The sequence below is a fragment of the Petromyzon marinus genome, chromosome 46 (genome assembly GCF_048934315.1).
Source record: "Petromyzon marinus isolate PM22_M1 ecotype Great Lakes invasive population chromosome 46, UKy_Petmar_22M1.pri1.0, whole genome shotgun sequence".
NCBI classification, from domain to species: domain Eukaryota; kingdom Metazoa; phylum Chordata; class Hyperoartia; order Petromyzontiformes; family Petromyzontidae; genus Petromyzon; species Petromyzon marinus.
The window spans coordinates 7,390,518-7,403,156 of record NC_133712.1 but is presented as its reverse complement, the minus strand read 5'-3'; the positions used below and the strand labels follow the sequence as shown (position 1 = coordinate 7,403,156).

At 49.0% G+C, this 12,639-nt stretch overlaps 1 protein-coding gene across 10 annotated transcripts in view; it reads right to left on the bottom strand.

Annotated features, from left to right (window-relative positions):
* Positions 1 to 12,639, bottom strand: part of LOC116952239 (uncharacterized) — a 48,835-nt gene that overhangs the window by 23,149 nt on the left and 13,047 nt on the right. For 6 of the 10 annotated variants that reach the window (XM_076074139.1, XM_076074134.1, XM_076074141.1 and 3 more), the window contains 2 exons: positions 4,236 to 4,329; positions 1,162 to 3,309 (listed from right to left, as the gene is read on the bottom strand). In XM_076074139.1, coding sequence (XP_075930254.1) covers positions 1,162 to 1,495 — 334 coding nt within the window. In that variant the 5' untranslated portion in view covers positions 1,496 to 3,309; positions 4,236 to 4,329. The remainder of the gene's footprint in view (positions 1 to 1,161; positions 3,310 to 4,235; positions 4,330 to 12,639) is intronic. The other 4 variants (XM_032971422.2, XM_076074137.1, XM_032971419.2 and 1 more) reach the window with 1 other exon arrangement.

The window sequence follows — 12,639 nt, the reverse complement described above, 5'->3', positions numbered from 1 at the left end:
AATGCGATGGATTTATTTGTGCAGCCATGGGTGGCTTGGGCTGAGAGCATTAGGTTACTACTCTTGAAAACCCGGTCTCATCACAACTCCCGTTTCTGTGGGCCTTATGGGTCCCTATGCAAATCTGTAGATCTCTATAAGAGTCTATAACAACAACCGCCGTTCACCACGAAGTGGCGGTGACATCACCACAACGCTTGTGCCACTTTGAGGCCGCGTGGAGTATCGAAGGGCCCTGGCAGGAAGTCACGGAACAGACCCAAGTGCCATTGGTTGTCCTTCCCCCGCACCTCTGATTAGCAAGGTTGGCTAAGAAGTCCAACATACATACATAGATTTGCATTCATCATCAGCCATAGTCAATCCACTGTTGGATGAAGACCTAACCCAGCCACTGCCATCCCTCGCAGAAGTCTACGGAACTCTTGAGATCTTCAAGTTGTTGCACTTGAGAACCCGGTTTAATCACGCGCTGCGGGTGAAACCTGGATTCAAGCCCAGGATCCCAGCGGTGCCAGGTCAGCACTCTGGCCGCTGTGTTACACGGTCACCTAGTAAACTTAACAATACCTCTGCAATCTTGCCGTACAGAATTGACAGGTCTAAACCAAACAAAATGTGGGTGCATGTGGGTTTGTATACGTTTGGACAAGCGTGCATGGGATTCTCGCTCACGGCCAACCAACACAAGTGATAGCGATTATCTGAACTAGGTCCTTGGACCCTCCCCTCTAGGTCGACTTATCCCCAAATGATTACCTGGTGCGGTGTGCAAACATTGCCATGAGGAAAACAAAGGCGGCCTGGCATGGTGCTGGACTTAATTGCTGTTAGCGAGCATCACCACCCTCGGTCGCCTTTGTCTCCCAAATGCCGATGTTTTGCACACTGCACCACATACTCACTTGAGGCTGAGTCGACCTAGGGGAGTCCCAGGACCGTTCGGATATTCGACATTTTGATGCTTTCAGCTGTAAGCGGTAATCAAAACTCGGGTTCGCCAGGTTATACGCGCAGTGCGCTAACCACTGCACCACAGCTCCTACAAAAGCTATGTACGGTGCAAAATAAGTTTGACATACGTGCGCATCATATATATGTACAGACAGCCACACAGGACGCACAGACACACTAAATCTCTGGTTTCACGAGGGGTCTCACCAATGGAAGTCCTGTAGGTTGGATGAGACCCATAGCAGCCACTTTGCACATCCGAGATGTAAAATGCATCCAGGTGCTGCTGCTGCTGGTGATGAAGGTGCTGCTGCTGCTGTTGTTGTTGCTGCTGCTGGTGGTGATGCTGCTGCTGCTGGTGGTGGTCATCGTGTGAGTGATGAGTGGAGCTGTCTGTGTAGCCATGGTGGGACATTGAGGTGGGACCTTGGAGATGCAAGGAGGTTGAGTGGCTGGCGGTGTCCAGGGCTGAGAGTCCCGCGAGACCTCCGAGGGCTCCAGAAGAGTGTGGCTGTAGCCAGCGAGGTTGCTCCGCGTCCATCGCGTCTCAAGGTGCACCTAGCCTGGCACGGGCGCTGTTGTAGCGAAGTCACCGTCACTTCTATTTGAATTTCACCAGCTATGTAGCTCTTTTTCAGAAGCGACCTGGCCACAAATGATAGCCCAACGAAGTGGCTTGTCACGTGGAAATGTATTGCTGCCAAAAACCCACAGTGGCGAATGGCATGCGGTTTGTTGTTCTTCACCTGCACCTCCGATTAACACGGTTCGCTACGTACGGTGTGATGGAAGTTCAACATACATAGATACATACGTGAGATCGACTAGGCATCAAACGAGTACTTGGGGAGACAAACACGGTCGGGCCGTCGTGCTGCCCACCCACCTCTTCGTGTGCCGTCCTGGCCTTAATAGGTGCTCGCTAACAGTACGTGCGTGTCTTTGTCTAAGTTTGTGGCTACGGACTGTGTATGTATACGTGCGTTCACATATTGTAATGTTATTTTGTGTGAGTATGTATCAGTGTATGTGTATGCAGTATGTATGCGTGTGCTTACATATGGAGATGCTGGTTTATCTATCCGTGTATATGCAGTGTATGTATACGTGTTTACATAGTGTGACGTGTTCTCTGACAGCACTTGCCCCGACAGTCTGTCAATGCTCTATAGGGGATCTTTGTCTTTGTTATCTTGTGACGTGTATATGTATTTCATTTATGAGGTATAGCCCTGTGAGCCATGCGGCTCTTGAAATGTGTATGTGTGTTGTCTATGCGTGTATGTGTTCGCACTTTAAATATGTCTGTATGTATGAATCATGTTTCTGTCTATGCCTATGTATGTAATGTGCGTGTGTGTGGGGAGCGGTGGTGCAGCGGTTAGCACACTGTGCTACGAACCCGGCGACCTGTGTTCGATTCCCAGCCACGGAAAACAACATCAGTGAGTGGCAAGTGCTATCAGAACCTGCCCTGGGCCTCGCCTAGATCGACTTAGCCTTAAATTAAGTCCCTAGTGCAGTGTGTCAATATCAGCAGTTGGGGAGACAAAGGCAGCCGGGCACAGTGCTACCCACACCACCACCCCTTCGTGTTCTGTTCCAGCCTCGATAGGCTCTCGCTAATAGTACTTGCCCAACATCCTGTTTGGGATCTTTATCTTTTTTTGAAAATATTTAAGTTTTAAATGATATGTTCACATAGGGTCAAGCTATTTCGTATCACATACACGTTACATGAATGCACACATATGCGTACGTATACGCACGTACATATGTGTATATCTGTATCACGAGATACGTCGCTTTAATTTGTACTGTTGCTGCTGTGTAGATTGTAGCGGCCAGCAGTGGCTGTTGCCTCTGCTCCTCTCAACGACAATGGCAACTCCTTTGCCACTAAAATTGCTCCTTAATTGCTCAAACTAGTTGCATGCCACAGTACAGCTTGCTGGTCCGTTTTCAGCTGATGCAACTAACTGGCTATTGACGATGTTGATAGTTGGGAGTAGTAGTTGTTGGTGATAAAAGTTGCATGCAATAACAGTTGCTTGTTCTAACAGTTGCTTGAGATTAAAATAGCTTGTGACAAACGTCGCTTTTGATAAAACTTGCGTGTTATAACAGTTGACCGTGATTAACGTTGCTCGTGACGAAGTTTGCTGTTACTCCTGTTGCTGTTCAACACTTGCGCCGTTGGAAATCCATCAATCCTTGTTGCATGAAGTTGCTCCAAACGGGGAAACTCAATTCTTGCCGATATACTGCATGTAGACTGCATGTAAACTGCATTTATACGCTATATGCCCGTGTGTCGATCGTTTTTCAAACAAAGAGGTTATCTCACGGTGTGATCTGCAAAATAAACACATGGAAACACAAGTCAGAACCTAACAACATAAACACAATTAGGCCAATTTGTGGGGCCGTGTTTCAAATTTGTCAGAAGTGTAGTGATTCGCATGGGGTGGAGTGGTGGCGCAGTGGTTAGTGCACTGCGCTATGTGTGAACCCGGCTAACACCAGTGACGAGTCCTCTCTAAACTGCTCCAGTTTCCCAGACCGATTCGCCAATCCGCGCACCCACCGGCGTGGTTGGCGTAGGGAGAAGTGGCTCATTTGAGTCCTTCATCCAGGAGTGGATTCACTCAGAGTGTGTACATTTACCGTAATTTGCAATCAATCTATTTTTCAGTTGTGGAAGGAAACTGGTTGCGGGTTACAAGTCGACCACGTGTATCAACACAGTGCCTGCTCATACACAAAGCCACACGCGCACAGAAACATTGATACTGTACATGCAAAGGCAAAGATCACCCGCATAGCCTGCACAGGCTGCTGGGGCAAGTGTTCGTGTTAGCAAGCACCCGCGAAGGCTGGCGCAAGCGCGTGGCGAGTGGTGTAGTCAGAACCACGACGCCCGATCGCCTTTGTCTCCCCAAGTGCTGATGTTTGCACAGCGTGCGCCGGGTACTTATTTCAGGCTGAGTCGACCTAGGGGAGGCCAAAGTTCAGATATTCGCCACTAACGGTTGGCCGTGAGCCGGAATCGGGTTTCAGTTGATGGGTCGTAGGGTTGGGTTTATGATCTAGGGAAGGCTTAGGAACCAATATATTGAGTATAAAACTTTTTCCCCCAATCTGTTTCGTAACTTTATACTTTACAAAATTAGGGGTGCGTGTTACTCTCTGGAGCGTCTTATAATCCGGTGAATTCGGCACTATTGACTTGAAGGCAATGCATACACCTTTAAAAGACACTCAAAGACCCAATACTCTACCTGAGTGACACCCCACAACGCCTCCTTTCCACACTTGTCTTTCCGTATACACAACATCAGAAGTGCCAAGCTTGCTTGAACCAATGCTGGCAAACTGTAATGTAACAATTGGGTCATATTATATATACATTGGAGTACACAAAGAAAACATAATAGGTGACGTTTCTGGCAATGACCCTTCTTCAGAAGACCACATCATTTTTTTTTATAAATAGCTGAGCCAGAATAATTACCGGAGAATGTTAATAACAAAATAAGCACCTCCTTTAAACATACCTTTCTCCACATTAAAGATAACAATATTTCATAAATATGTACGGCAAGTGTTCGCTGAACACGTGTTTACACAACGCGTTTTCGCTATAACGCGTGTTTTCCTTTTTGGAAACACTTTTCGCATAATGCGGAACGCGCCGTTACAACGCAGAATTCACGCCGTCATAATGTAGAACGTGCGCCGTTATAACGCGGTTTCTGAGCGGTCGATAACAAACTACTTTCTTGAGCTGCGCAGAGTGATACAGTACGTGGCATGATATAGTCATGCGGCGGCAGCATACCCTCAGTAATTTGTCCCGCCACCTTGCTACGCGTCCATCGTATCTCTTCAAACTTTATCGTTACATTACGTATGGGGAAAGTGGTTTCACTTGACGCGCTTTTAGCTTTAAGCGTCTTTTGCTTAACACGAATCTTTTCAGGTACGCATCTACCGCGGCAAACGAGGACTCACTGTTTGTGTACAAGCCACCCACGGCCTATTGGGTGTGCAACCGTTACCTTGTGATAATTGTGTTTCTGCTCGTAGCTTTACCCTATGCTAGCAAACAAATATTCACATCCTTCCGCGTGTCCGAGAAAACCAATCAAGTGAATCATAAATCCCTGCGTACCGTTCACTCCAAACTCGCCACGCTGCTATGTTCATAGGCTCACACAGAAACCCATAGACTCACACGGAGACCTATCGACTCACACAAAGACCCATCGACTCGCACAGAGACCCATTGACGCACATAGAGACACGCAGGCTCGCGGTGTGTTTCCACTTGAGATGATGACATTTGTCACTCTCCTTCGTACGGATATTAATTGAGTAGCAAACATGTATTGATCGATGTCTACATTGTATATCCAGCTGCTGATTGCTGGCTTCAGAGGAGAGCTAAGGGTCTGCAGTCTATGCCACTCGTGTCCTTGGAGAATTCTCGCAATGAGACAGGAGCTCACACGGAGACCCATACTCACACGAAGACCCATAGACTCACACGGAAACACAGACTCACACAGAGACCCATAGACTCACACACACACACCCATCGACTCGCATGGAGACACGCCGACTCGCGATGTGTTCCACTCTTTTTTGCTGTGCCCCGCAGGCACGTTTGATTCATTATTTTATTTTCCATTCGTGGAGAGGTGACTGCACCTGCCGGGGTGAGTTGGCATCCTATTTAATAAGGGAGCACACTGCCTACTCGTCAATAACACTGTGGCCGTAAAGAAAATATTACATACAATAGGTGAAGCATTGAGCTTCTACAAAGCACAGAGATGGAGTAAATAATAGTTGGTGATCGCATTGTACACACCATACATACTATGGGGCCCCGATAATATATAACATATATAGCAAAAATATATTAAGAAAATATAAGACTGTTTCCAGATTAACACTCTTAATTTGGCATATGAAGAAGAACCCATTTCGTGGATAATGAGTAGCAAGGTAAACCCTTCGAAAATCAAACACATACGCACGCGTCCATTGGTATTCAAAGTGAAATTATAACAACAACGAAGGTTCCCGACACATTGCATTCCGGGTACATGTTTGGGACAAATTGTCAACGAAACACTTCCCAAGAAGTATCTTTTACAAACACCGCGATACCCCTTGAGGTAGAGATGGCGTCACCACGCTGCCTAGCAGGGCCACGAAGCGAGCCGAGCGCACATTGCCCCGTGCGGTCAAATCTACCCCCCTAAATCACCTGAAGCTCACTTGTGTGAGCGGCTGGACAGCTTGCATTTACATTTACCTCGACAACTGGGGGGTGGGGGACAGAGCTGTTAGGGGGTCGCAGTGGCCGCTCAGTGGCCCCTAGACTTGAACCGTCGGCAATTGTGGGATTAAAAATCCAATCGCAGCCACTCGCCCCCCCCAACACCCTCTCCCCCCCCCTCCCCCCGCGGACACGATATGACAATTAGAGGGGATTAAGAGGGGCTATTACAAGCTGCCCGGGGCTCGGGCTAAGTTGTGAGGTGGTGGTGGTGGTGGAGGAGGTGGTGATTGATAGTGGCGATGTTGGTCGTTGCGATGATGATGATGGTGGTGTTGATAATGATGCATGGTGACGATGGTGGTGGTGACGATTGTGGCGATAATGGTAGTGGTGGTGATAGTGGTGGCAGGTTTGTTGATGGTAGTTTGTAGTAGCTGTGGTGGCAATAATGGTAGATGCAGTGGTGATGAAGGTAGGTGATGGAGGTGGTGGTAGTGGTGATAAATGATTATTGCAGTGGAGGTGATGGTGGTAGTGTAGGTGATCGCCTTAATGCCGATAGTGGTAGTGATAATAAATTCGTAATATTTGGATATGGTGGCGTTTGCAGATGTTGTAATGATGGTGTTGGTGTTAGTGATGATGCTGCTTGTGGTGATGGTCGTGGTGATATTAGTGCGGGAGGCAGTAGTGCAGCGGTTAGTGCGCTGCACTACGATCCGGGTTCGATTCCTACTCACGGCCACTAACACCAGTGATGATTATCTGAACTGGTCCTGGGCCTCCCCTAGGTCGACTCAGCTTCAAACCTGGTGAGGTGTGTAAAACATCGCCACTGGCGAGACAAAGGCGACCAGACGTGGTGCTGGCCACCCACCCCCTCGTGTGCTGTGGTGGCCTTCATAGGTGCTCGCTAACAGCAGTTGCCCGAACAGTCTGTCATGGTGAACCTCCTGAGAGAGAGACAAAGACACCCAATCGCAGAGCTTGAACCCAAGAGCTCACCTTTATCATCTCATTGAACCCACTGAGAGAGAAGGAGAGGCTGCATCCACCCACCGCACCTTTAAAGGTGGGGTGGCGAGAGACACGACGGTTTCCACCTGTGCAGGTTTGACCTGGGTTTGACCCGGGTTTGACCCGGACGGTCCAAGAATTGGCGCTCTGTGTTCGGGCTTCAGGAATTGATTTGTACCGAGATTTGGTAGCGGTGTTGTGCTGAACATTTATGACGCTAGACTGCCGTTTCTAAAGACCTGTAGGCTGACGGAGAAACGTGTCCGGGTTTGGTCTACAAGGGAAGAAAAAGTAGCAACTCTAGAGAAACCCAGAACTTCAGCGAAAACCATCTCTAACAAAGCCATTACGAACCTGCCGAGAGAGCCAGACACCCGAACGCAGGGTTGGAACCCAGGAAATGAAAATAAAAACGATGCCAATTTGTTTTTGATAAAGCGCCCTTCGATGCGCCGGGGCGTCTGAGAATGCTTTAACACCTTATCTCTACACATCCAAAAGGGCACCCCCAGTGGCAGCTGCCTCTGTGTCACACAAGGTGCGTCAAGCACGTGGCCTGCGAGCGGGCATTTTTGTCCTGGCAGTTGTGGGCAATGATTGCAATGTGGTCGAGGCTAGGGCACCCGCGGTGGCAGCTGTCCCCTGTGGGCGTATCTACAGTAATACCTCGATTTACGTCTCTCCCTTTTTACGTCGTTTCGCAAACACGTCATCACTTTATTAAGACCGCTGCCTGATTTGCGTCGCCTCAACCCCACACGTACGTCGCTGAGAGCGTCGTCCATCCTTTCTCGTTTTCCGTCACCTCTCAGCCTTCGCCTCCACCACCGTACCCTGCTGATCGCCTCGATCGACGTCGTTCGATATTCGTCATTGCACCTTTCAGGAACGCATCCCCAACGTTAACCAAGGGTATTACTGGACAAAATATATCCCACATTGGATCTCGGCAGTGTCATCTCAACGTGCCTCTAACGAAGTCAATACGATGAGCCATAGTCGTTTTTTGGAGGGTTAGATCGCGTAAATATAAATGTGTCGTTAAACCCGCCGCCACCCGACATAGTCAATGAGTAAGGTTTATCGCGTAAAGAAAACATGCCAATTAGTCACTAGTCTCCCCCTTTTTACGTGGGAGAGTAAACCCACAACATTTACAATTCGAGTACAACCTTTTGCTTGTGATTACAACGAGCATCACCAGGAACACAGACCTACTGCATGGGGTCCGAACCCAGGATCTCAGGCAGTCTCCGACACAGCCATTATGAACATCCCATCCCCCCCAGGAGCGACCTGGCCACCGCGGGGTGTCTTATTCACTATTTTTGGCCGCGTTTCGTTCTCTCGTGTTTACACAGCCACGAGGTCCTGTTCACCAAGCCCCGCGGGTTCTAATCTGAGCGAGTGATCAGAGGCAGCCAGGATGGCTGCCGCCGCCGCCTCCTCCTCCTCCACCTCCTCCTCCATCGCCTCGCCCATCGCCCCGCGCAAGAGAGATGGAGGAGAGTGATAGTTGTGGTCGGGCAGGCGGCGGCGGTGGTGGTGGTTGTGTGGGGAGAGCGGTGGCGCAGTGATTAGCGTACTGCGCTACGAAACCAACTGTTATCCGAGTTCGATTCCTGCTCACGGCCAACCAACGCCAGTGATGATTATCCGAAATAGGTCATTGGATCCTCCCCCCTAGGTCGACTCAGCCTCAAATGAGTACCGAGTGCGGTATGTAAACATCACCACGAGGGAGACAAAGGTGACCCGGCATGATGTTGTCCCTAATTGCTATTAGCAAGCACGACCCACGAGGAGTTGGTGTGGCCATCACTTCCTTCCTGCTGATAGATCCTGTCGTTGTGGTAAAGTTGACACGCGACCTTATAATTACCGTTCTTAAGCCTCATAATCACCACCACTAGCATCACCACCACCATCAGTCCCATCCTCCCCCAACCACCTTGAATGCACTTACACTTCCGGCTGCACCTTTATATCGTCTTCTTCTCGTTCACGGCTAACATCCGTGGCGAGCAATATTTGTTAGAACTGGACCCAGGTCTCTGTGCTCGGTCGACTCAGTCTTAAATAAATTGGCAATTGTAAACATCGGCACTGGGGAGACAAAGGCCGCTGGGTGTAGTGGTGGTCACATAACCCACCTCGTGTGCAGTGCCAACCTGCATGGGTGCTCGCTAACAGCACTTCCCTCGATAGTCTGCTAGAGGCTATATCTTTGATGGGGCTCACGATATCATCTGAATGCACGTCAACCAAATGGACGATGGGCTTTGTAGGGCCGCTGACTGCATGGGGAGGCCGTCATCCACCAGTGGATAGACCATAGCTCGTGACGATGACCATCATCACCGTATTAAATATTGATAATTTTACAAATACCTGAACCACATATTAACAAAATTGTCTACGCGGAATCCGGTACTTAAAACTCGGCAAGGCGACAGCTGTATTACCGCATTCTCTGGATGATAAGACGCTCCGGAAAGTAACCTGTGCCCGGTGTCAATGAGGATCACACACACACACACCGGATTGTAATACGCACGCCATCTATTGTGTTATTTAACATAACACGGGGAAACATGCGTGATATAATCCTGCGAAAGCAGTAGGGCGTTTGTTGCTCTTGGTAATGCGCAGATAATTTAAGAGACACTTTTACTGCAGAGTGGATATAAATGAATGCACTGATGATCACGATCGATGTTGTTTATTGTGATAATTTAGTCGTTCCAATTCAAGGAATCTGTACAAATAACTAAAATAGCTCATGCTCACCATATGACTCGCACACCACATACATAGATAGTACAGACACATATACTTATATACAGTACAGTATATATAAACGTACCTACACATTGTCCACATCACACAATAGACAAAGATCTCCGGTATAGCCTTAACAGACCGTTGCGGCAAGTGCTGTTAGCGAGTAGCACCTATGAAGGCCGGCACGGCACACTAAGGAGTGGGTGGCCAATACTACGCCCGACCGCCTTTGTCTCCCCACTATTGATGTTTAGGGACTCGGTACTCCTAGGGGACGCCCAGCACCAGTTTAGATATTTGTCGCCGATGTTGGCTATGAGCGAGGGAATGGACCTCGAGTCGCTGAGTTCCTAGCGAAGTGTGCTAACCACTGCGCAACCGCTGACTCACACACATACAAAGACAAAGATCCCCCCTATAGCCTTAACGGACTGTTGGGGCAAGTACTGTTAGCGAGCACCTATGAAGGCCGGCACACGAGGGGGTGAGCGGCCAACACCACGCCTTTGTCTCCCTAGTTGCGATGTTTACACACCGCAAAAGATACTCATTTGAGGCTGAGTCAACCTAGGGTAAGAGGACCGGTTCAGATAATCTTCACTGGTGTTGGCCATGAACGGAAATCGAACCCGCGTCGCCGAGTTTGTAGCGTAGCGCACTCACCACTGTGCCACCGCTCCCCACACAAACAAAAACCATAGACAAAGATCCGCCGTATAGCCTTAACAGACTATTGGGGAAAGTGCTGTTAGCGAGTAGCACCTATGAAGGTCGGGACGGTACACGAGGAGGTGAGTGGCCAGCACCACGCCCGATCGCCTTTGTCTCCCCAGTTGCGATGTCTTTACACACCGCACCAGGTACTCATGTGAGGCTGAGTCAACCTAGGGGAGGCCCAGGACCAGTTCAGATAATCGTTACCGGTGTTAACCGTGAGCAACCCTGGTCGCAACGCAGTAACCGCTGCGATACCGGTCCCCACACACATACAAAGATATGCACACACACATGCCCCCGTGCATACACACACACACTTATACGCACGTACAAAAAACGAATTCACACGTATAAACAGATCTACAAACACGATACCATACATGTACATAGACACACTTATGTCTCTTGTACACGAAAAGGTGCACATTTTATCATGTTCTAGGAGGGATAAAAAGATGGACTTTGTCACAAACATAGTCAAGGATTCTCCGTCGCAGAAAAATCTGAAAACAAAAATTTCTTCCCAATTTGGGTCGCGCAACATTTACAATGGGGAACTTTAGGCCCTCTGTCAATAACACTGCGGCCTTAAAAGAAAGCAACACGTATCCAATATATATTACAGGCGACGTTTCGGTCAACGGCCCTTTGGGGCAAATGCATTGCTGCTCTAAGTTGAGCCATGAGGCGCTCAGCAACACGCGAGAAACGTCATCAGTTAACCGAGTAATTCGCCTCCCGCGGAGTGTGACGCTCAAGCCGATAGGAAGCGGGCAAAGTCCCATACCGTTTAAGAGTACGATTTTCTTTAAGTATACGGATACGTACTATACATGTACGGGATGGTAGCGTTGTGTTAATGGTCAACACACGGGCGTTTCACTATGCAGGTCACCGGTTTAATTCGATTCCTCGACGCAGCAGCTTTTTTAACCCCCCTCCCACTTCTGGATACACCACAAATCAGTCGCTCAGCAGCAGGTCGCGCATGGTGGAGTAAAGTCTGGGTATGCCCACATCTTCCAAAATCGCCTGGCCAGCGTGGAAGAGAAGGCCAAATACCCTCTACACATGATCTCTTAGAGCCCCCTGTCGTGGAGGCCCCGTCTGGCAGTGGTTGCGCGAGCCAGCAATTGCAGGGCCTGCGCCTCTATTTTTTACTATCACAAATTACATTGACAAATGTTCACGTCAATTCGTGCATACGATGATCATCGTAACTCTTCCCCGTGAACTTTGCTCGTTGATTCCTCCTCCCTTGTTGAGGACTCGGGTCTACCAGACGTAGTCTCGTCCACATCGTGTGGAACCTAGCACCAAGACCATCACCACCATCGCCACACTGCAACGCATTCCCTCTCTCGCTCGCTCACTCACTCATTTTATTACTGTATCCACACTGTCACTCACTAACCGCACTGCAGGTCACAACTCACCCACTCGCTCACCCACTCACTCACCGCACTGCAGGTCACAACTCACCCACTCGCTCCCCGACTCACCCACTCACTCACTGCACCCACTCAATCACTAACCGTTCTGCAGGTCACAACAGCACACTCATCCACTCACCCACGGACTCACTTATCCACACACCCATCCACTCACCACACTGAAGGTCACCTCTCTGGCTCGCACTGCTCCACTTTGGAGTTCCCCCACACATATCCGTCTCTCTTCCCAAGTTCGTGAACCTTTCTCAATTCAACAAACGTATGTTGTGTCATTTACAGTAGTTACGACAACTTTAACAGTGCTGTTTGTTACGGACCGCTGGGCGTTTTTGACCTTTGGGCTCTGTGGCTTAGCAACCGTGATGTTTAAAAATCTAAATATACTAACTGTAGATTTATTAAAATATGCTCTGCCTGTAA